General features: G+C 47.0%; 2 protein-coding genes across 2 annotated transcripts in view; one reads left to right on the forward strand and one right to left on the reverse strand.

The window, feature by feature from the left end:
* Nucleotides 1–25,490, reverse strand: part of LOC121290467 (diacylglycerol kinase eta-like) — a 383,823-nt gene that overhangs the window by 328,596 nt on the left and 29,737 nt on the right. The window contains exon 2 of the mRNA XM_041210907.1: nucleotides 23,062–23,142. The gene's annotated coding sequence lies outside the window, so the exon portion shown is untranslated. The remainder of the gene's footprint in view (nucleotides 1–23,061; nucleotides 23,143–25,490) is intronic.
* LOC121290692 lies at nucleotides 9,759–12,119 on the forward strand. Its single transcript, XM_041211501.1, has 2 exons — nucleotides 9,759–9,822; nucleotides 10,161–12,119. The coding sequence occupies exon 2, from the start codon at nucleotides 10,167–10,169 to the stop codon at nucleotides 11,694–11,696; it is 1,530 nt and encodes a 509-aa protein (XP_041067435.1). The 5' UTR covers nucleotides 9,759–9,822; nucleotides 10,161–10,166; the 3' UTR covers nucleotides 11,697–12,119.

The raw sequence follows: 25,490 nt of genomic DNA on the forward strand, positions 1-25,490 counted from the left end.
AGATAATAGAATCTGAATGGAGCAAGTCAGCAGCAAGCAGCAAGGGCAGGGGGCTGGCTCTCAGCAGACATCCACCTACCTGCCCATCCCCCTCCACCCCACCAGCCAAATGTCAGGTCCTTCGATCAGGTACTAATTGTCTTTGAACAAGGGTCCCCTCCAGAAGACCACAAGCAGGTAGTATGCTTGCTGTGCTCCCCGCAATCGGGCCACAATCGGTGGCTGGGCAACAAGGTTGCCCACTGGCCTTCATGCCAAGGGCTTAATTGGGATGGAGGTGGGAAGGTGGCATGGCCCCCACCCGCAACTCTCCTGCCTGATTCAATGCTCCCACCACCTCCAAATTCACTACATGACAGGACATGAGATTCTGCCCATCTTCTCTACATGTACCCTATAGAGTCATAGACATGTTCACCACAGCACAGAAAGAGGTTGTTTGGTTCATGCTGGCCAGCTCTCTGTAGAGAATCTAATCAGTCCTATTTGCTTGCTTCATCTCTGTGATCAACAAGTTTATTTCCCTCAAATGCCCATCCAATTTTCTTTTGAAATCAATCTTCATCTCTGCTTCCATTACCCTCAAAAGCATTGAATTCAGCTCCTTCATAATTTAAAAGGCTCGTATTCTCAATAATTAGTAAAGAAACCGATTGACGTTGACTGCAAAACACAAGAACATAGCAATCATTGTGCTGAGGACTGGCCTATGTGAATTAAGTTTTTAACTGCGTAGGCAGTTCATGGAAGGTCTGATGGGTTTAGGGTATCCATGGCATTGCAGCAATGCAAACACAAATACAAAGTTAATCTGCAGTACACCTGGTGGCAGATGCTGAACAAATCAATAGCACAGGCACAATAACCACAAATAAAATGGGTGTTCCGCTCGTGACAGGGACATTGAAAGGAAAATAAAGGGATAGTGCAGAACACAAAAACAAATGGAAAATCAGCTTGCCAAAATCCAGGTGAAACCAAACTACCCAATTAAAGCACCAGACCAGGCAGATCAAGGATAATATGACAAATGGCACAACCTCCAGACACTCAAAGCCTCATTGCCATTTATAAGGCTGAAGCAAGGAGTGCAATGAAATCTTGCCAGGATGGGTAGAGATAATAGTATTGAAGAAGCTGGTTGCTATCAATGACAAAGACGTCCGCTTATTCGGTATCCCAGCTACCCAACTGAATATCCATCTTTTCCATGCTGGGGCCTCAGTGCATACAGTCTAGAGGATGCACTGTGACAACTCACCAAGCTGCCGGCAGCACTTCCTTCCCTGGTGACCTCCATCAAGGTAAACAACGATGTGGGAGTGTTACCAGCTTCATGTTACATTCCAAGTCACACACCATCGTGAGCCAGACATCCATCACTGTTATTTCATCATTCTGGCTCACTATCTGAGATTTCCTACCTAGTACCAGCATGGTAAGGACCACAGCTGCTTTAGGGATAAGGTCAACCATCTGCTTCTCCAGGAAACTCAATTGCTGGGCAACTGAACACATGATCTTCAGAGCCAAGAGTACTAAAACTGAGCTAAGGTTGGTACTTTACATTTCTGTTCAATGGTTTTATCATTATTATTTCTGAACAGAAAAAAGGGTGTGGCATAGTGGTATTGCCACGACTAGTAATCAAGAGACTCAGGGTAATGCTCTGGGGACCCGGGTTCGAATCTCACCAAGGCAGATGGTGGAATTTGAATTCAATAAAAATCTGGAATTAAAAGTCTGATGATGACCATGAAACCATCTGGTTCACTAATGCCCGTTAAGGAAGGCGACTCCAAATCCACAGCTAGATAGTTGACTCAAATGCCCGAGCAAGCCACCAGGAAAAACAAGTCAATAAGGAATGAAACTGGACAGACTATCAGGCAATGATAAGCTCAGAACAAAAACAGAATTACCTGGAAAAACTCAACAGGTCTGGCAGCAGCGGCAGAGAAGAAAAGAGTTGACATTTCGAGTCCTCATGACCCTTCAACAGAACTGAATGAATATAAGAAGAGGGGTGAAATATAAGCTGGTTTAAGGTTGGGGGGTGTTGTTGGGGGAGAGAAGTGGTGGGGTGGTGTGGTTGTAGGGACAAGCAAGCAGTGATAGGAGCAGATAATCAAAAGATGTCACAGAAAAAGGAACAAAGAAGTGTTGAAGATGGTGATATTATCTAAACGAATGTGCTAATTAAGAATGGATGGCAGGGCACTCAAGGTACAGCTCTAGTGGGGGTGGGGTGGAAAGACTAGCAGGGCATACAAGATTTAAAAATAATGGAAATAGGTGAGAAAAGAAAAATCTGTATAAATTATTGGAAAAACAAAAGGGGGAAGAAACGGAAAGGGGGTGGGGATGGAGGAGGGAGTTCAAGACCTAAAGTTGTTGAATTCAATATTCAGTCCGGAAGGCTGTAAAGTGCCTAGTCGGAAGATGAGGTGCTGTTCCTCCAGTTTGCGTTGGGCTTCACTGGAACAATGCAGCAAGCCAAGGACAGACATGTGGGCAAGAGAGCAGGGTGGAGTGTTAAAATGGCAAGCGACAGGGAGGTTTGGGTCATTCTTGCGGACAGACCGCAGGTGTTCTGCAAAGCGGTCACCCAGTTTACGTTTGGTCTCTCCAATGTAGAGGACCGCATTGGGAACAACGAATGAAGTAGACTAAGTTGGGGGAAATACAAGTGAAATGCTGCTTCACTTGAAAGGAGTGTTTGGGCCCTTGGACGGTGAAGAGAGAGGAAGTGAAGGGGCAGGTGTTACATCTTTTGCGTGGGCATGGAGAGGTGTCATAGGTAGGGGTTGATGAATAGGGGGTGATGGAGGAGTGGACCAGGGTGTCACGGAGGGAACGATCCCTACGGAATGCCGCTGGGGGGATGAAGGGAAGATGTGTTTGGTAGTGGCATCATGCTGCAGTTGGTGGAAATGGCGGAGGATGATCCTTTGAATGCGGAGGCTGGTGGGATGATAAGTGAGGACAAAGGGGACCCCATCATGTTTCTGGGAGGGAGGAGAAGGCGTGAGGGCGGATGTGCGGGAGATGGGCCAGACACAGTTGAGGGCTCTGTCAACGACCGTGGGTGGAAAACCTCAGCTAAGGAAGAAGGAGGACATGTCAGAGGAACTGTTTTTGAAGGTAGCATTATCAGAACAGATGCGATGGAGGCGAAGGAACTGAAAGAATGGGATGGAGTCCTTGCAGGAAGCAGGGTGTGAGGAGCTGTAGTTAAGGTAGCTGTGGGAGTCGGTGGGCTTGTAATGGATAATGGTGGACAGTCTATCACCAGAAATTGAGACAGCGAGGTCAAGGAAGGGAAGGGAAGTGTCAGTGATGGACCATGTGAAAATGATGGAGGGGTGGAGACTGGAAGCAAAATTAATAAATTTTTCCAAGTCCCGATGAGAGCATGAAACAGCACTAAAGTAATCATCGATGTACCGGAGAAAGAGTTGTGGGAGGGGGCCGGAGTAGGACTGGAACAAGGAATGTTCCACATACCCCATAAAGAGACAGGCATAGCTGGGGCCCATGCGGGTACCCATAGCCACACCTTTTATTTGGAGGAAGTGAGAGGAGTTGAAGGAGAAATCGTTCAGTGTGAGAACAAGTTCAGCCATGGAGGAGAGTAGTGGTGGATGGGGATTGTTCGGGCCTCTGTTCGAGGAAGAAGCTAAGGGCCCTCAGACCATCCTGGTGGGGGATGGAGGTGAAGAGGGATTGGTCGTCCATGGTGAAGAGGAAGCAGTTGGGGCCAGGGAACTGGAAATTGTTGATGTGACGTAAGGTGTCAGAGGAATCACGGATGTAGGTGGGAAGGGACTGGACAAGGGGAGAGAGAAGGGAGTCAAGATAATGAGAAATGAGTTCCGTGGGGCAGGAACAGGCTGACATGACTGGTCTACCGGGACAGTTCTGTTTGTAGATTTTGGGTAGGAGGTAGAAGCGGGCCGTCTGAGGTTGGGCGACTATCAGGTTGGAAGCTGTGGGAGGAGGAGCTCCAGAGGAGATGAGGTCAGTGACAGTCCTGGAAACAATGGCTTGATATTCAGTGGTGGGGTCATGGTCCAGGGAGAGGTAGGAGGAAGTGTCTGCAAGTTGACGCTCAGCCTCCGCGAGGTAGAGGTCAGTGCGCCAGACAACAACAGCACCACGCGGAGGCTGGGCATCAACTCGCAGACACTTCCTCTTACCTCCCCTACCTGTCCCTACAACCACACCCCCTCACCCACCTTATATTTCACCCCTCTTCTAATATTCACTCAGTTCTGTTGAAGGGTCATGAGGTCTAGAAACGTCAACTCTTTTCTTCTCCGCCGATGCTGCCAGACCTGCTGAGTTTTTCCAGGTAATTCTGTTTTTGTTTTGGATTTCCAGCATCCGCAGTTTTTTGTTTTTATCTCAATGATAAACTCAGCCCTTACAGATAATATCCCAGACATACCATCACCATCCCTGGGTATGTCCTGTCCATCACCAGGAGTGGCTCGGTAGTATCACTACAGGCCAAGCTGGTCGAGTCCTAAAGGTCATAACTGCTGGACTGGGTCTGCGGCAGGTGGTGAGGGAACCAACAAGAAGGAAAAACATACTTGACCTCATCCTCACCAACCTGCCTAGCACAAATGCATCTGTCCATGACGTATTGGTAGGAGCAACCACCGCATAATCCTTTTGGAGGCAAAGTCCCATCTTCATACGGACAATACCCTCCATTGTGTTGTATGACACTGCCACCATGCTAAAAGGGATAGATTTCGGTCAGATCTAGCAATTCCAGGCTGGGCAACCATGAGACATTGTGGGTCATCAGCGCAATTGTACTCAGCCACAATCTAACCTCATGGCCTGGCATATCCCTCACTCTACCATTACCACCAAGCCAGGGGATCAACCCTGGTTCAATGAAGAGTGCCGGAGGGCATGCCAGGAGCAGCACCAGGCATACCTAAAACAGGACTACTTGCGTGCCAAACAGCATAAGCAGCAAGTGATAGACAGAGCTAAGCGATTCCGTAATCAACAGATCAGATCGAAGCTCCACAGAGCTGCCACATGCAGTCATGAATAGCAGTGGACAATTAAACATTCACTGGAGGGGGAAGGTCCGCAAATATCCCCAACCACTGTGATGGGGGAGTCTAGCATATCAGTGCAAAAGATAAGGCATTTGCTACAATCTTCAGCCTTAAGTGCGGACTGGATGATCCATCTCGGCTTCCTCCGAATGTCCCCAACATCACAGGAGCCAGTCTTCAGCCAGTTCGATTCACTCCATGTGATATCAAGAAATGGCTGAAGACACTGGATACTGCAGAGGTTCTGGGCCCTGACAAAACTCCAGCAACAGCACTGAAGACTTGCACTCCAGAACTTGCCCCTAGCCAAGCTGTTCCAGTACGACTACAACACTGGCATCTACCCAGCAATGTGGAAAATTGCCCAGGTATGTCCTGTACACAAAAAGCAGGACAAATCCAACCCGGCCAATTACTGCCCCATCAGTCTACTCTCCATCATCAGTAAAGTAATGGAAGGGGTCATCAACAGTGCTATCAAGCGGCACTTGCTTAGCAATAACCTGTGCACAAACTCAGTTTGGGTTCTGCCCAGGCCACTCAGCTCCTGGCCTCATTACAGCCTTAGTCCAAACATGGACAAAAGAGCTGAACTCCCGAGGTGAGGTCAGGGTGACTGCCCCTGACATCAAAGTAGGATTTGACCAAGTGTGGCATCGAAGCGCCCTAGCAAAACTGGAGTCAATGGGAATCAGTGGAGAAAGTGCTCCCCTGGTTGGAGTCTGTAATATAAGGGGTTAACATGGTGTCCCAATACATGCAAGATTGGATCCAGGCACCAGTTGACCTTGAACACAAGACGTTGCTAAGAGACTTCCTGTTATCTACTGAAGGGAGTCGGAGCCGAAACCGCATGGGAACAATGCCCAGTACTAAACAATGTGTTGGACGAGTGCCCAACGCGGACTCAGTGAACTCGGCAAGTAGCGCATATATAAGCCTGGAAAGTCCCCAGTTCGGGGAGTCTGCTCCGGGTTAAGCTAATCGCCGAGCGTGGGTCACGGGCGGCACCTCCGCAGAACTGACGGCTCCCAGTTCCAGTAATTCGTGGAGTAAGTATATAGCCAATTATGCCAGACCCGTTGTGAGTATCGGACCTGGTTTCTATCCTATGTAGGCTAGGTAGGAAACAAGCAAAATAAAATAATATTATCCTAGCAAGCTAGTCTCCTGTTCTTTGTTTCCGCATCAAACTACCCGCCTGCGAACCTGATCCTCATAATTTCTTAGAACATTTTGGCGTAGTCGGCAGGATCAATCGCAATTGAGGAGGGATTTTGATGCGAAACAATGTTTGGGAAAAGGAATAAGAAACCAGAAGGGCAGGCCGAGGCGGTTGCGGTCCCAGGATGGCAAGGGCCGTGGCATAGTGTAGCGGCCTGTTTGCGGAAGGGTGGGGGGCGACCGGAAAACTGGGAGGCCGAAGGCGTAGGAACCACCCCAGGGTCGCTGCTGTCCACCCTTGAGAAAATCCCGGTCCCCTCAAGGAACCCCTTGCCAGGGATCCAGAGGCGGATGTGGGCTTGTGCGGCGGCTTGTAAGCAGCAGTCTGACAGGCGTCAGAAGTTGGAGGCTGAAATAGCAACCCTTAAGCATGAGCAGGGGCTCAGTAGCGGGGATGCCTCCGTGTTAAGACAAGAAATTATAAAACTAAAGGCAGAAATAGCAGCACTAACGGAATTAGCGGGGCGGGCGATCACACATTTGTCGTCTAGTAAGCGGAAGAGTGAGCGAAAGCGCCCGCGCTCCGTGAACCCCACTCAAATAAGGGCGTTTGTGGCACAGCTAAATAATGGGGACGGCTGGGATATTGACCACTGGGACGGGAATATATGGGGGGACTCGGATGATCAGTACGAAGATGAGCTGCCACCCCAGGTGCGAGCGAATCCGGTCGTCCGGAGAAAACAGGTTCAGAGACGGCCTCCTGTTAGGTTTGAAGTGTTGTTGGATGATGAGGGAAATCCCCAACGAAACGAGCGAGGCGAGCCTATCCATCATGAGATCCCCCAGTTGCAACCTCCTCCGGAATTCTCCGAGTTAACGGAGGATTTTACTACGGAGGAAGTATTATACATTACTCAAAAGACCCGCCGAAATCCTGGGGAGCCCATTGAATTGTGGTTGGTGAGGCTTTTGGAAGAAGGAGGACAGCAAGTCCAGGTAGACTTTCAGGATGCGCCCAAATTTGGGGGATTGGCCAAAGATGCGGCAATAGACCTGGCATATAGACGACAGGCCAAAGATATGGTAGGGGAGAGGGGTACGGGGACTCTGTTCGGGATGTACGCCCGAGCGGTAGCAGAACAATACCCGTTCCCGTCTGACTGGCCACCCCTGGAAGGAATATGGACCACGATTAAGGAAGGAATACAAAGATTGACCCGGCTATGTGTACGGGATGCCTTGTTGTTAGGAGTCTTGGATGAGGTAGAAAATGTCAACGTGAGCAAACAAGCCAGGGATCACCTGGTAAAAACGGCTCCCCCACATTATAAGCCGTTACTACTTACCATAATGTTGAGTGGCAAAGGAGAAACGTTGGGGGAGGCTCGGAGTATGATGCGGGAGATGGGAGGACTGGGAGACTGGGGGGCGCAGGGCCGGGGTAATAATGGGACTAGGGAGGGACGTCGCTCGGAAACTCGAGGTGACTCTAGATCCAACCCCAATCAAGGAGGCAACCCCGGACCCTCCCGCCGAGCCCTATGGCAAGCGTTGATGCAAGCACAAGTCCTGGTTGCGGACGTTGATGGGAGACCCACGAGAGAGCTGCAGGAAATGTGTAAACGAAAGGGACTTAAAGTGTCCAGGGTAGAAACTGAGGCCCGTGAACCACGGGTGACGGCAGAGGAATTGGTAGAGCTACTAATACAGAAATGCCAGTTCAGGGAGGCGGGGAACGTTGCTTCAGATAGAGGGAAAACCCCCACCCGACCGCAATGGGAGTCCTCCGAGGAGGAGGAAGGAGAGGTGACAACCCCTTACAGGGAATGTTGCAAGGTAAACCGGCGCACTCGCAATGCGAATAAGAAGGGGAAGAATAAGAGAGGAAGGGGTGCTAAACGCCTGTACCCGGCGTTGTCAGAAGAGGACGAGTGGGAGGACCAATAGGGATTGGGCCAAGCCCCGAAGATTTGCCCACAAACGAGCCAATGGTCGGCCGATGACATCAGACCACATGTGGCGGTGACCATTTATTGGCGCAAATCTGTTCAGACGGTTATGGCTCTAGTGGACACTGGGGCGGAGGCCACCCTAATCCATGGAACTCCCCATAAGTTTAAAGGAACCCCAGTCACATTAGTGGGATTGGGAGGAAACTTAATAGAAGGAAAAATGGTGCAATTACCCTTAGGGATAGGGGCAATGCCGATCAGGACCCATTCGGTAATCATAACACCGGTCCGCGAGTGGATCCTAGGAATGGACGTGTTGGCAGGGCTAACCTTATACCTGCGACACGGCAAATTTGAATTTGGAACCTTAATCCATTGTCGCACGGTATTGGTGGGAAAAGTGAAAATGGACCCCTTTCCCATCCCAATAGCCGAAAAGGTGATCAGCCTACGACAGTATAGAATTCCTGGTGGGCACAAAGAGATCTCCGCCACCATTAAGGAATATTTAGAAGCGGGGGTACTAAAAACGTGTTCGACTGCTTGGAATAACCCGTTGTGGCCGGTCCGTAAGGCTGATGGATCCTGGCGGATGACGGTGGACTATCGGCAATTGAACCGCCATACCCCTGCCCTGACGGCGGCGGTACCTGACGCCGTTACCATTATAGGACGAATACAACATCACCCTGGTACTTGGTACGGAGTGATCGATTTAGCTAATGCCTTTTTTACTATCCCAATCCCCGAAGATAGACAGGAACAGTTTGCCTTCACGTGGGAAGGTAGACAGTTCACATTCACACGGTTGCCTCAAGGCTATCTGCACAGCCCCACTATATGTCATAGGATAGTGGCGGAACATTTGGCAAGGTTCGAAGTGCCGGACCATGTAATGGTCTCCCACTACATTGACGATATAATGATACAAGGTAGTGGGCAGGCCCAGATACAAACACTGTTGGACGCATTAGTCCAACACATGAAGGGGTACGGATGGGAAATCAACCCGGCAAAGATACAAGGGCCTTCCCAGACTGTGAAGTTCCTGGGGATAATTTGGAATAAAGGGGAACGAGAAGTTACCGAGAAGGCCAGGGATAAAATTCAGGCCTTCGCAGTTCCTCACACGCAAAAGGACGTACAGCAATTTATCGGACTATTTGGCTTTTGGAGGCAACATATACCACATTTGGGACAGATACTGAGACCATTATACCAAATTACCAGGAAGAAGGCAGAGTTTGAATGGACTAACAACCATCAACTCGCCTTCGAGATGGCCAAACAAGCGATACAGCAGGCTGTATCCCTAGGAAAAATACAGTCAGGACCGGTCGAATTGCAGGTTTCGGCACAGGGAGACTATACAAATTGGAGTCTATGGCAAAAACAAGGACGCGTAAGGAAGCCGTTGGGGTTTTGGTCTCGTAAACTACCCCCGGCGGGGGGGAGGTACACCCCCTTTGAGAAACAACTGTTGTCCTGCTACTGGAGCTTGGTGGAAACCGAGGCCCTGACAGCGGGACACGAAGTAATTATGAGAACGGCTATACCCATTCTCCCGTGGGTAATGAGTGATCCCACTACACATAGGATAGGGACGGCCCAAGAAAGTAGTATCATCAAATGGAAATGGTATGTGTCAGAAAGGGTGAAGACTGGGCAGAAGGGGGTGTCAGTCTTACATGAGCAAGTGGCGGAGGCCCCTGAGGGAGGGGAAGTGAGATTCGAGGTGATTGAATACACAGAATCACCTGTGAAACTTGGGAAAAGGTACGATGAGCTGACGTCGGAAGAGCAAGCCACTGCTTGGTTCGTGGACGGCTCGGCTCAATGGAAGTCAGGACGGCGTAGGTGGAAGGCCGCTGCGTATAATCCAAAGCAAGGGATTACATTGGAAGAATTGGGAGAGGGTAAGAGCAGCCAGTGGGCCGAGCTCAAGGCGGTGCATATGGTAATCATGCAGGCCGGAATTATTGGGGTACACCTATTTTCCGATTCATGGTCAGTAGTTAACGGGATGACTCAGTGGATGCCCACATGGCAGGCCAATCAGTGGATGATCCAAAGTCGGGAAGTATGGGGTAGGCCGCTGTGGGAGGAAATTTGGGAGAAGGCCCAGCATTTAAGGATATTTATCACACACGTGGACGCCCACACGTCCCGAAATGACGCAGAAGCCCTCCATAACCGATATGTTGACGGCATAGTTCGAGCTATGGTAATACAGAGGGACACCTCGGTGGACCTAGCCAGATGGGCACACCAAAAGGCTGGGCATTGGGGGGTACAAGGGACTCTACAATGGGCCCGGGATCGGGGTATAGACCTGCTGGTAGACGATGTAAAAACCGCAGTGAATCAGTGTGAGCAATGCCAACACCAAAGACAGGGAGTGCCTCAGCATATGATGGGGCACATTCACCGAGGAGAAGGCCCCGGCCAAAGCTGGCAGATGGACTTCGTGGGCCCATTGCCCACGTCCCAGGGATGCAGGCACATTTGCACAGCAGTGGACACCATGTCTGGGGTCCTGGTGACCCATCCTTGTCACCATAATAATCAGCAGGCAACCCTGCGATGTTTAGATATGATAGAACAATTCTATGGGATGCCTATGCAGGTCCAGAGCGACAACGGTTCGCACTTTACGGGAGGGCGGATAAAGCAATGGTGCAACGATAATCATGTCGAATGGATATACCATGTGCCGTATCATCCGCAAGCAGCAGGACTGATTGAACGGATGAATGGGATCTTGAAGTCCTCTCTTCGGAAGGCGGGGGGGGCGAATGATTTGACAAATTGGAAAAAGAACCTCATCCGAGTTGTAAAACAAATTAACAATCGTCCATTGGGGAATGGAGTTACACCCTTAAATAGGATGATAAAGGTATGTGACACGCCCGAGGCGCGTCCCATTAAAATGTGGAAATTCGATGCGGAAGCGGAACTGCCAGTCCGGGCCACCCCGGCATCAGCGGGGCTTGATTTGCGGGCCTTGACTACCCGGACGTTGGTGCCCCAAGTGCCAACGGCAGTTAAAACCGGCTTGGGATTAGTTTGCCCTTCCGGGACTTATGGACACATTCTCCCACGATCTGGGTTATCACTGAAAGGGATCGATGTCATGGGTGGAGTTATTGACGCAGACTATCAGGGAGAGATTGGGGTTATCCTAGTCAACATCACCACCGAGCCCTACGTGGTTAATAAGGGGGATAAGATCGCCCAATTGGTAATTAAACCTTGTGACATGTCCACTGTGGAGGAGACGGGGGCCCCCACGAAAATAACCGAACGGGGAACGGGAGGTTTCGGATCCACTGATGTAAAGGGGGCTAAAGTTTGGGTACGCCAGCCAAATGGCCCTCCAAAACCGGCAGAAATAATCGCCCAAGGGAAGGATAGTTTGGTGACAATAATGTATCCAGGGGACTCAGCCTGGCATAATGTGCCGGCAAACCAATGCTACCTCCGAGAAACATGAGCCCACGTCTTCTCGTCACCATAGATCCGGATCATGGCATGGTGGTGGGCCCTGAATGTGCTATGGACTGTTGGAATCCTGGGTCGGAGTATGTCAAGACCCGGGTCGGAAGAAACGTAACACAATGCTGGTGCTCTGGGACAGATCGTCAGCTGGGAAGCCAGTGACCAAGAGCGAAGGCAGGACAATTTTACGTGCCCCTCCGGACAACGATGTGACATTATGACTATCACCAGCAATTGCACGTTGTATCGATGCAAGGGCAGCTTTGAGGATGCAAACACAACAGTGGCCCCGGGCTGCGCACTGACCATTCACACCCGGGTGAATATGTGTTCCGAAGGACAGTGTCATGAGGGTGGTATTGAATGGACTATTATTACCGCCAACGACGAAATGAGGATTACCAATGGGACGCCAATCACTGGCAGAGGCCCAATGGACTGGTTAATCAGGGGAGAGTCTGGCATCCCAAAACATCAACCACCTTCCGACTGCCAGTCATACCCGAATGTAACCCTAAACGGCGACGACGGGCATGGTACGATACCTTGTTAGGAGGGGCAGGGACAGTAATGGGGATATCCAATGCTATAGACTCTGAAGTGACCCGTACTAAATTATCCAGTACGGGGCAAGCAACTGCACAAGGCCTGTACACTATTGGCCGATGGATGCCGTCGGCCATGATGACGCAGGAAGAGACTGCACGAATTTTGCTGCATTCCTTAAAATGGGAATTGGACGTGTGGGATTCGACTCAACGGCTGTTCCAAAATTTTACTGTACAGATGAACTGGACAATTTGCGGTATCCAAATGCTGCATGCACATTTGCAAAAAAGAACGATTTTTACGAATAGTCACTTCGCCTAATGTTCAGGCCTGGCGAGGGGTGTGGAACGTATCTGAGAAATTATGGATGAACACCTATCCGGACAAAACATGGTGTAATGCAACGCTGTGTAAAGGACATTTTGTAACCTTGAATGTAACTGATTTTGTGACGGTGTGCCGATATTACGTATTGCCGGTCATTACATCTGATGGATATTACTTTCTCAAAACAAAAGGGAATTGGTTCAGTCCGGACACCAATCTTACCTATGACTTGTCCGCGTGTGAGCAGGCGGATCAAGGAAAGGCCTGTCTGTTGATGGATCGATATCGAGACCCGTGCCTTACAGAAGACACGGCTTTGTGTGAATGGATGATTGAGGCACCCCGAGATATGATGTGGCAGATTGGTCCCCATACGCTCTGTGTGGCCACTAGTCATGCCCATGCCTTACTCCCGACGACCCCTTTTTCAGGTTGCCTTACTGGCATCTATCGATGGCGGTGGCAGAACCATACTTACCTATTGACCAATTACAGCGGAACGCAACACCTCACCACTATGCAGTGGCAGGTATGGCTGCACCCTTGGAGTATCTCGCTAGAGCGTTTTAAACAGGCCCTCGATCGCTCGGAAGAGCTAAAGCAGATATTGCGACAACATCAAATCAATGTTACCCGGGTGACTGTGTCCACCTTTATACATGGCCAAAAGGTAGTACACGCTGCTCATGTAGTAGAGGTGGAATCCGCCCATCACTGGTGGGATCTGTTCAATGGGCTGTCAACTACGGCACGACGTTCCCTATTTCCTCCGTTGTTCATTTTAATCGGAGTTTTAGTGATTCTGACCTGTTGTAATATACTGACCTGTACGTATGTTTGCCGTGTGCGGCAGCAACTGGAACAAAACATGTACATGTTATAACAATGTATTGCTTATTATTATGTATTTGTATAATCGTTACATGTATTGGGCCAATCAGTGGAATGTAATATAAGGGGTTAACATGGTGTCCCAATACATGCAAGATTGGATCCAGGCACCAGTTGACCTTGAACACAAGACGTTGCTAAGAGACTTCCTGTTATCTACTGAAGGGAGTCGGAGCCGAAACCGCATGGGAACAATGCCCAGTACTAAACAATGTGTTGGACGAGTGCCCAACGCGGACTCAGTGAACTCGGCAAGTAGCGCATATATAAGCCTGGAAAGTCCCCAGTTCGGGGAGTCTGCTCCGGGTTAAGCTAATCGCCGAGCGTGGGTCACGGGCGGCACCTCCGCAGAACTGACGGCTCCCAGTTCCAGTAATTCGTGGAGTAAGTATATAGCCAATTATGCCAGACCCGTTGTGAGTATCGGACCTGGTTTCTATCCTATGTAGGCTAGGTAGGAAACAAGCAAAATAAAATAATATTATCCTAGCAAGCTAGTCTCCTGTTCTTTGTTTCCGCATCAAACTACCCGCCTGCGAACCTGATCCTCATAATTTCTTAGAACAGAGTCATACCTCACACAAAGGAAGGCAAAGAACAAAGAACAAAGAAAAGTACAGCACAGGAACAGGTCTTTTGGCCCTCTAAGCCTGCGCCGGTCATATTGCCCGTCAACTAAAACATTTTGCACTTCCAGGGTCCGTATCCCTCTATTCCCATCCTCTTCATGTATTTGTCAAGCTGCCTTTTAAACACCACTATCGTACCTGCTTCCACCACCTCCTCTGGCAGCAAATTCCAGACACTCACTGCCCTCTGCGTAAAAAACTTGCCCCGTACATCTCCTCTAAAGTTTCCTCCTCTCATCTTAAATCTATGTCCCCTGGTAATTGACTCTTCCACCCTGGGAAAAAGCTTCTGACTATCTACTCTGTCCATGCCACTCATAATTTTGTAAACTTCTATCAATTCGCCCCTCAATCTCTGGTGCTCTGGTGAGAACAATCCGACTTTCTCCAACCTCTCCTCATAGCTAATAACCTCCAGACCAGGCAGCATCCTGGTAAACCTCCTCTGCACCCTCTCCAACACCTCCATATCCTTCTGGTAATGTGGCAACCAGAGTTGCACGCAATATTCCAAGTGTGGCATAACCAAGGTCCTATACAGCTGCAGCATGACTTCCCAGCTTTTATATTCAATACCCTTGCTGACTAAGGCAAGCATGCCTATGCCTTCCTGACTACCTTATCCACCTGCGTTGCCACTTTCAGTGACCTGTGGACCTGTACACCCAGATCCCTCTGCCCGTCAATGTACTTAAGTGTTCTGCCATTTACTGTATAATTCCTGCCTGTATTAAACCTTCCAAAATGCATTACCTTGCATTTGTCCGGATTAAACTCCACCTGCCATTTCTCCGCCCAAGTCTCCAACCGATCTATATCCCATTGTATCCTTTGACAATCCTCTTCACTATCTGCAACTCCTCCAACCTTAGTGTTGTCGGCAAACTTACTAATTAGCCCAGTTACATTTTCCCCCAAATCATTAAGAGGTGAGGTAAGAGTGACAGCCCCTGACATCAAAGTAGCATTTGACCAAGTGTGGCATTGAAGCGGGTGTGGTTGTTGGAAGTCAATCATCTCAGTTCCAGGACATCACTTCAGGAGTTCCTTAGGGTAGTGCCCTTGGCCCAACCATCTTCAGCTGCTTCATCAATGACCTTCCCTCCATCATAATGTCAGAAGTGAGGTCCTTCATTGAAAATTGCACAATGCTCAGCACCATTTGCAACTCCTCAGATACTGAAGCAGTCCATGTCCAAATGCAGCAGGACCTGGACAATATCCAGGCTTGGGCTGGCATGTAGCACACAAGTGCCAGGCAATGACCAGCTCCAACAAGAAATCCATCACCCCTTGACATTCAAATGGCATTACCGTTGCTGAATCCTTTACTATCAACATTCTGGGGGTTACCATTGACCAGAAACTGAACAGGAATGGCAACAACAGCAGGTCAGAGGCTGGGGATCCTGCGACGAGTAACCCACCTCCTGACTCCCCAAAGCCTATCCACCATCTACAAGACACAAGTCAGGAGTGTGATGGAATACTCTCACCTTGCCTGGATGAGTGCAGCTTCAACAACACTCAAGATATGTAACACCATTCAGGACAAAGCAGCCCCCTTGATTGGCACCCAATCCACAAACATTCACTCCCTCCACCACCAATGCACAGTAGCAGCAGTGTTTACCATGTACAAGATGCACTGCAGGAATTGACCAAGGGTCCTTAAGCAGCAGCTTCCAAGCCCATAACTGCTACCACCTAGAAGGACAAGTGCAATAGGCACATTGGAACACCACCACCTGGAAGTTCCCCTACAAGCCACTCACCATCCTGAGTTGGAAACATATCGCCTTTCCTTCACTGTCACTGGGTCAAAATCCTGGAGCTCCCTCCCTAACAGCACTGTAGGTGTACCTACATCACATAGACTACAGCAGTTCAAGAAGGCAGCTCACCTCCCCCTTCTCAAGGGCAATTAAGGATGGGGAGGCAATACATATTGCCCTAGTGACGCCTACATCCCATGAATGAATGAATAATTTTTTAAAAATGTTCTCTGCCCTTCAAAAATGGGAGCCATTGGATATGGATGAAGCTCTCTTCAGCTATGTAAGCTGTTTCAGGCCAACCATCACAACTTAACGATCAGATGGATGCAGTACCAATTTCAGAAAATGGATATTTTTCTGAAAACCAAAAAGCTATAGATATTGAAAATAAAAATCTACCTAAACTGAAGTGTGCAAAACTCTATAGTTTTCTGCTTTACCAGTTTTCCTTCAATTACAAACACTGCTTTAAACATTAAAGTATTAACATTTAACATGAATACTTTGCCTTTATTTCATTGGATATATTCATGAAACAAAAATGCAATAACCCAAGCCAAATAATGCAATTACATTTGCTTTCAAAAGCTGGTAGAAACATTTTGCAGCAGCTCCTTGCCTAGGATACAAGACTGTATCAGAGAAAATTGCATTGAGTTGTATTTTGCTCTATTAACAAATTGATACGACAGCTGTCGTTTCTGGTCATTCCACTGCCTTCAGACACTCCCCATATCCTCACCACTTCCCTGGATGGTGTTATGCGATCCAAAAACTCGGCACCCCTGACCTGAGCTCCTGGTCCCATAGTCCCCACGTCACAAAGACTGCCTATATCCAACTCTAACATCGCCAACCTCGACTCCTATCTCAGCTCATCTACCACAGGAACCCTCATTAATATCAACATCACCTCCATACTAAATGATTCCAAAAGTTCTCTTGCCAGTCTCAGGACCGCCACCTACCAGAGACTTTCAGTTCATTCAGGCTCTGGTGTTCAGAACCCCATCCCTCATCAAGACTTGTTTGTTCATTACTTCTGGCCACTATTGGCTCCTAGTTCTCCAAGAACTGGAATCTGAAATTCCCAACTTTGTGGTACTACCCATCTCTGTACCCTTCTCCATTATCAAATACACCAAACTCCACTACTGACCCCCCACCCCCAAACTCTCTCATCCTCTAGTCCATTCTCCTTTCTGTCGCCACACCAGTGGCAAATTTCCTTAATACCTTTTAACTTTGATCAATACCTTGTTCACCCTTCCCAATATCTCCACCTTTGACTCTAAACCAATTTTTCATAATGTAAAGAACCTATTTTTATTTTTCTTGGACTGTGGCTTTAAAAACTACCATGGCTGCAGTTAGAAAGACATGCTCACTGGAATAGGATGAAGAATATCTACAACGTGTCCACCTTGGAACAGAGTGTGCCATAAAAGAACAGGATGATGCCAGAAAGGAGTCCTGGACTAAGGGGAACTGCCTGACAACAGCATTTTAGTTGGCTCCTGACCAGATGACCAGGGTTTTTGTGGTGGTAACAGTGCAGGCAGTACTGCCCCTAGCCTGCAAAGAGGGAAGACCTAAAACCTCTCTCTCCTGTTTTTGTAAGATTCCAGTAATTCTGTCATAGTAGCTGGCTGGCTATTCCTCATATCTCTAACTTGCCTTCTCTGAAAACCCGTCAAGAGGAAAAGGGGAGAAATCACCAGTAGAGGCATTGAAAAGCAAGTTTATCAACCAATGAGCCACAGACTGAGAGTGCTGGGAGACCACCTCATATCAACAACAAACTGTAAAGGTTTTGGAAGACATCAGTCAAAATCAACCCATCTAATCCTGATTGGTGCTATTGAACTATTTTATCTCACCCTTAAAATCCATCTGTCTGCTGTGTGTCTGTGTAAAGGGATTTAAGAAGGGGTAAAGTTTAAGTTATAGAGTTAGAAGTTAGCAGTTCATATTTCTTTCTTTTACCACTAGTTAAAGACAATTTGTTCAATAAACAGTTATTTTCTTATTAAGTTTACAAACCTGGTGCTCATATTCTGTTAATCTAAATTAAACAGTTCTATAGAATTAGGGCAATCTGGTGGTTTGGTCAAACTTTTCACATTTGTCGCAGCTCGGGGAACAGTGGGGCTTGATATTACAGCATAACAAGTTTAGGTGATTTTCTACATTAAAGCACAGTATGTGTACAGGATGTGATTATTATTGCTGCTATTTTCCTACACTGGACTCCCGAAGTAACTGCTCTACTCGGAACTCAGTCATGGCACGATCCTCCCAGGAAGACAGCAGAAAGGCTTTAGGAATGGTCTCAAAACATCCCCGCCAACTCAAGAAGACCCTAGCTTGTGATTGACTAAACTGGAGAAGCCTCATTTGAGAAGGCTCTGAATACATGGCCAGACTTTGTTGGGAACATGCAGAGGTGAAGTTGTGGCGTCGGAGGGAGTGCACAAACCTCCAAACAGCCCATTGACTCAACCGTTCAAGCACCACCTGCCCCACATGTGGCAGAGTCGGCAGATCGCATATTGGGCTCATCGGCCATTTCAGAGCCCATCAAACCAGAGTGGAAGGAAGGAATTCATTCCCGGTTCCCAGGAACTGCCTAAGAAGAGGAGATGATGATTTTCCTAAAGTGTTTCCTACATTTGATTTCTATCGTAAGACCCCAGCATTCATTTCCAGAAGCTGGGAATGTATTGCAATTTTTGGGATTACTTTGTAGCTACATTATGTCTCCAACCAAAAGCCCCCCCTCCAACCACTGTTGGTATAGGTTGGTATATGCCAATCGTACCTAGGCACAATCTCATGACTTAATCTTTCTAGCTGGTCATAGACCTAGCTTCTGCATCTCAAAATATATCATACGTAATATAGGTGAATGTTAAAACTAGCTCAATACATATATTGTTAGAAAATTCAACTAACAGAATAAAGAACTTGCATTTATACAGCGCCTTTCATGACTTCAGGATGTCCTAATGTGCCTTTGAATCAATGGAGTACTTGAAATGTAGTCACTGCGTTAACATAGGAAATGCACAAATTGGCTGCTACAAATCTGTTTTTAAAAGATGTTGATGGAGGTATAATTATTGCTCAGGAAACAAGAACACCTCTGCTCCTCTTCAAAACAGTGCTAGAGGATCTTCTTTGTTGACCTGAGAGGCCAAATGGGGACTCAGTTTAATATCTCATCTGAAATAGAGCATCTCTAACAATGCAGCACTCCCTCAACACAAGCATTAGCCTAGATTACACGCTCAAGTCTGTGCAGTCAGGCTTGACCTACAACCTTCCAACTCAAGCAGAAGTGCTACCCCCTGTGCCACAGGTGACACTCCAATTGATGCAGATAGAGAGCAATTCAACTTCCAGAGCTCATTTCAAAGTGAGTTCAAATCCTGGCTGCAAAACACCAGCCCCTGATCAAAGTTTTAAATCAAGTCCCACAAAAAGCAGTTAGATGTGTTTTTAGATTGTTAGCTGTATGTTTTTGTTCATCAAGAGCCAGATATGTGTACTGATGACAGTGTAACAGAAATCTTCCCCCTTCCTGAGGGTAGATTGTTAATGTCAACAGCAGCATGTGATTTAAGCTTGAAACCAAATGCTTTCATCCACATAACATTTTGATAGGTAGAGTTGGAAACTTAAACTTTATTTCAATTTTGAGAAAATATAGATTAAAGCAAGGAAGTGCAGACAATGTACATACACAAAATTTACCAATTTGGTTAAGTTCATGTGCACCTCAGTCCTCTAAACACCGGCTGCAACTTGCACTTAGATAACATTCTAACATAGTAAAACATCCCTAGGGACCTTACCGAAGCATTATCAAACAGAATGCGACACAAAGCCACGTATAGAGATATTGGGGTAGATGATCAAAAGCTTGGTCAAAGAAGGAGGTTATAAAGGAGTGTCTCAAAAGGAGGGAGCGAGACACACACAAGAAAGAAAGGCAAAGCGGAGAGGCAGAGGGCCCTTAGTAAGAAATTCCAGAGGGCCTTGGCAGTTGAAGGCACAGTTGCCAATGGTGAAGTGATTAAAATCAGGGTGCTCAGGAGGCCAGAACTGGAGTAGTGCAAAGATCTAGGGAGTTTAGGGCTGCAGGAGATTACAGAGGAAGAGAAGGATGAGGCCATGGAGGGATTTGAAAACAAGGTTGAGAATTTTAAAATCAAGGCATTGTTTAACCAGGGGCCAAAACGTAGATTAGCAAGTGGGACTTAGTGTAAGTTTTGGATGAAATTTTACCAGTAGTTATATCAACATAGCAATGGTGCAGACACAAGCTAGAAACGTCAAGTATTCTGTCCGAGCAACATTCACCTTAATGATAAAATCCCAGACAATTTAAAGTTGTTGCAAAGTTTGATCTCCGTGCCTGCTTGCTGCAGACAGGAGTAAAGCAGCAACAGAGAACAGCATTTAATAGAACAACATGTTAAGAATGTTTCTAAAGTTGCTATATCAGGTTTTAAGACCTTTGAGAGTATTTTTTTTCTCTTTCAATCTACTATAAAATTCTGAAGCAGGCCCAGGAACCAGTAGTCAATTAGACACACAGACCAGAGCTCAATGGTAAAAACAAGTCAGGTTTATTCACTCACGGCAGCTCTGCAGTGATGAGCCAAACTGCACAGGGATGAATTTTCCACATGTCTCTTCTCACTCGCAGCTCCTTCCTCTTTAAGCTCTTCTTCCCAACTGAACTATTTCTCTGCCTGTTATCCTTTTAGGCTTGGAGGCGTTCCTGATTAAAGGCAATTAAGGTCAAAGATTTCTTAAAGCTAGACTGCCTTGCCTTGATCATTCTGATCTTAAACTAAATTTCTTAAACCTATACTACTATTGAGGATACAGAGCTCTCAAAAGACTGTGGTTGTCCCTCTCTCACTCGGTTATTTCATAAAAATCCTGTAAAATTACTAACACTGACATGGCGATTTTATGCAATACATTCATTGTGCTATGAAAACTAAGTTGATGGAATTGGTATTAATTTTAGAAATTACAATCTTTATTAAACCATTTTTTCTGTAGGAAAGTTAAAATTCCCACTGTAGCTTGCAGCACTCAGTAAATCAGGAATATCCCTGCTGCCACTTGCCCATTTTTCAACTGTAATTGTTCGTTCCACAGGGACAATGAACAAACAAACCAACAATTGCACCAGTTAAGTGCCTTGTTATCTGTAGGTCCAGCATTAAAAAATCATTATTGTAAGTGCATGATGACTGGCTACCATTTCTTCATTTCCACTAACAAGATTGCTTCTGCACGAATTGCAATTTTACTAAAATGTGCAATGCTGTGATTTTATCAGCAGTTCATTCATTCAGAAAAGGCAACCCAGCCAATTTTATGAAATGGAATACACATTGTATTTTAAGGGAATCAACCAAGATATTTACAGGTGAGCGGGTGAGAAAGGGAGAGAGAGAGGGAGAGAAAGAGAGAGAGAGAGAGAGAGAGAATCAAAGACCCCCGGCAAAATTGAAGTCAATGGTAATCGGGAAAAACTCTTCACTGGTTGAGGATTCATACCTAACAGAAAGGAAGATGATTGTGGTAGTTGGAGGCCAATCATCTCTGTGGTAGGACATCACTGCAGGAGTTTCTCAGGGTAGTGTCCTCGGCCCAACCATCTTCAGCTGCTTTATCAATGACCTTCCGATACCATCATAAGGTCAGAACTGGGGATGCTCACGAATGATTGCACAATGTTGTCGTTTTCAAGAAGGAGTTAGATATAGCTCTTGGGGCGAAAGGGATCAAAGGATATGGGGAGAAAGCGGGAGCAGGCTATTGAATTGGATGATCAGCCATGATCATAATGAATGGCGGAGAAGGCTCAAAGGGCCGAATGACCCACTCCTGCTCCTATTTTTTACGTTTCTATGTTCAGCACCATTCGCAGATATTGAGCAGGCCGTGTCCATATGCAGCAAGACCTGGACAATATTCAGACTTGGGTAGATACACGGCAAGTAACAATGATATTCTCCAACAAAAGATGCAATGGCATTACCATCACCATCCCGGGGTTACCATTGAGCACAAATTGAACTGGAACAGCCATAAAAACACTACGGCTACAAGAGCAGGTCAGCAGCAGGGAAGTCTGCAGAGAGGAACTCATCTCCAGACTCCCCAAAGCCTGTCCACCATTGATAAGGCACAAGTCAGGGGTATGATGCAACACTCTCCACTTACCTGGATGAGTGCAGCTCCAACAACACTCAAGAAGCTTAAAACCAACTAGGACAAAGCAGCCCAACACCTTAAACATTTACTCCCTCCATCGCCGACTTATAATGGCAACTGTGTGTACCATCTAATAGGCACTGCAGCAACTCACCAAGGTTCCTTTCACAGCACCTTCCAAAGCTGTGACCTCTACCAACAAAAGACAAGGGCAGCAGACACATGGGAACATCACCACCTGGAAGTTACCCTCCCCCCAACACAGGCTTGGAAATATATCGCCGTTCCTTCACTGTCGCTTGGTCAAATCCTGGAACTCCCTCCCTAACAGCACTGTGGATGTACCTACACCACATGGACTGCAATGGTTCAAGAAGGCAGCTCACCACCACCTTCTCAAGGGCAATTAGGGTTGGGCAATAAATGCATCAGAGGTACAGGAGTTTATCATTCAGCCCATCAAGCCTGCTCCACCATTCAGTTAGATCATGGCTGATGATCTCCCTCAATGCCACTTGCCCGCACTATTTCCATATTCCTTGGTCATTAGCCACCAGTAATCTATCAATTTCTGTCTTGAACATACTCAATGACTGAACATCCACATATATGAGATTAAGTACTCAGTGCTGTAGTTGGGCCTGACTCAACAATGTCTAACTCAAGAGTTAAAAGTCCTACCAATTGAGTCAAGCTAACAAATACAAATGAAGTTGGGAAGACAGTCAAAGATGGCTCCTATTGAATGGCACCAATAATTCTAAAGTATTCCAAGTCATTCCCCCCAAGTATTCAATTGCATAAGAAAGAATATGGTCATAGGTTTCATACACAACATAAACACTGAGGTAATAGTAACTGACAAAGATCTCCATGAGTCTGTTTGGTAATAACCCCAGCAGTCAGGTCAATCTCCGAATACTTGGATAATGTGAAGACATACCGTGAAGCTGTTGTTGACGTTTTTTGTGCTTGATTCGGCAACACTTGCATCCGATAGGTCAACTTCATCAAAAATAAGGGACTGTAAAGTGCAAAGGAAACACAGAACAGTGAAAATCAAAAAGACAACTCACTCTACTTTCTCTATCATTTTATAGTCAACCAGATATCTGACACATGCAAGTCCCTATTACCATGTTTGAAAATATCCAAACCAAGCTGTTGCACAATTATAGCCATTTATAATGTTTCTACCTACCCAATGTGGAGCGGACACTCGCCCCTGCTAAACCAAAGTCAGATTAGTAAGGACAAGCCTTAGAGACCACAAGTACGGTTGCCAATTAGAGTTGGACACATTCCTGGATGTTTCATCACATGATTTCTTGTCTATGCCTACCCAAACATACTTCTTCCTCATTTCCAATATACTTATAACTAGTAAATGGTAACGTTCAAAGAAAATTATTTTTCTCCCAAATTGCTCACAGCAGTGTCTAAGAGATTAATCTTCAATTCTTGGAGACTCCAAGACTATCCTAAAAGGTTGGCAATCCTAACCCCAATTGAGAAGTAGGTTAATACTGGAGTTTAATTGGCTAAAACTGTGCAGCTTACCAAAACAACTACCTACTTCAGGTCCAGTTAGGGCTATCTGGCCATCTACAAGGCACAATTCAGGAGTGTGATGCAATACTTTCTCCACTTGCCTAGATGAGTGAAGCTCCAACAACACACAAGCTTTATGCCATCCAGGGCAAAATAACCTGTTTGACTGGCACCCTATCCACCACTTTAAACATGCACTCCACCACCGTCATAGTGGCAGCAGTGTGTACTATGTACAAGATGTGTTGTAGCAATTCGTCCAACCTCCATTGTCGACAACACCTTCCAAACCAGTGGGCTCTATAACTTAGCAGGACAAGGGCAGCTGATACAAAAAATAAAAAATACCTGGAAAAACTCAGCAGGTCTGGCAGCATCGGCGGAGAAGAGTACAGTTGACGTTTTGAGTCCTCATGACCCTTCAACAGAACTAAGTAAAAATAGGAGAGGGGTGAAATATAAGCTGCTTTGTGGGGTTGGGGGGGGGGGGAGAGAGAGAGAGAGAGAGAGAGAGAGAGAAGGGAGTTGGTTGTTGGGACAAGCAAGCAGTGATAGAAGAGATAACCAAAAGAAGTCACAGACAAAAGAACAAAGAGGTGTTGAATGTGGTGATATTATCTAAAAGAATGTGTTGGATAGCAGGACAAGCAAGGTAGCGCTAGTGGGGATGGGGTGAAATAAGACTAAAAGGGCATAAAAGGTATAGATAAATGATCGGTGGAATACATTAAAAATAATGGAAATAGGTGGGAAAAGAAAAATCTATATAAATTATTGGAAAAAACAAGGAGGAGGGGGAAGAAATGGAAAGGCGGTGGGGATGGAGGAGGGAGTTTAAGATCTAAAATTGTTGAACTCAATATTCAGTCCGGAAATCTGTAAAGTGCCTAGTCGGAAGATGAGGAGCTGTTCCTCCAGCTTGCGTTGAACTTCACTGGAACAATGCAGCAAGCCAAGGACAGACATGTGGGCAAGAGAGCAGGGTGGAGGGTTAAAATGGCAAGCGACAGGGAGGTCTGGGTGATGCTTGTGGACATGTCATACATGTCCTCCTTCTTCCTTAACCGAGGTTTTCCACCCACGGTAGTTGACAGGGCCCTCAACCGTGTCCAGCCCATCTCCCGCGCATCCACCCTCAAGCCTTCTCCTCCCTCCCAGAAACATGATAGGGACCCCCTTGTCCTCACTTTTAAACCCACCAGCCTCCGCATTCAAAGGATCATCCTCCGCCATTTCCGACAACTCCAGCATGATGCCACCACCAAACACACCTTCCCTTCATCCTCCCGGCGACATTCCATAGGGATTGTTCCCTCTGTGACACCCTGGTCCACTCCTCCATCACCTCCTACTCCTCAACCCCCTCCTAAGGTACCTCTCCATGCAAACGCAAGATATGCAACACCTGCCCCTTCACTTCCTCTCTCCTCACCGTCTAAGGGCCCAGACACTCCTTTCAAGTGAAGCAGCATTTCACTTGTATTTCCTTCAACTTAGTCTACTGCATTCGTTACTCCCAATGCGGTCTCCTCTACATTGGAGAGACCAAACGCAGACTGGGTGACTGCTTTGCAGAACACCTTCGGTCTGTCCACAAGCATCACCCAGACCTCCATGTCGCTTGCCATTTTAACACTCCACCCTGCTCTCTTGCCCACATGTCTGTCCTTGGCTGCTGCAATGTTCCAGTGAAGCTCAACGCAAACTGGAGGAACAGCACCTCATCTTCCGACTAGGCATTTTACAGCCTTCCGGACTGAATATTGAGTTCAACAATTTTAGATCTTAAACTCCCTCCTCCATCCCCACCCCCTTTCCATT

Source organism: Carcharodon carcharias, chromosome 18, assembly GCF_017639515.1.
Source record: "Carcharodon carcharias isolate sCarCar2 chromosome 18, sCarCar2.pri, whole genome shotgun sequence".
Classification (NCBI taxonomy): Eukaryota; Metazoa; Chordata; class Chondrichthyes; order Lamniformes; family Lamnidae; genus Carcharodon; species Carcharodon carcharias.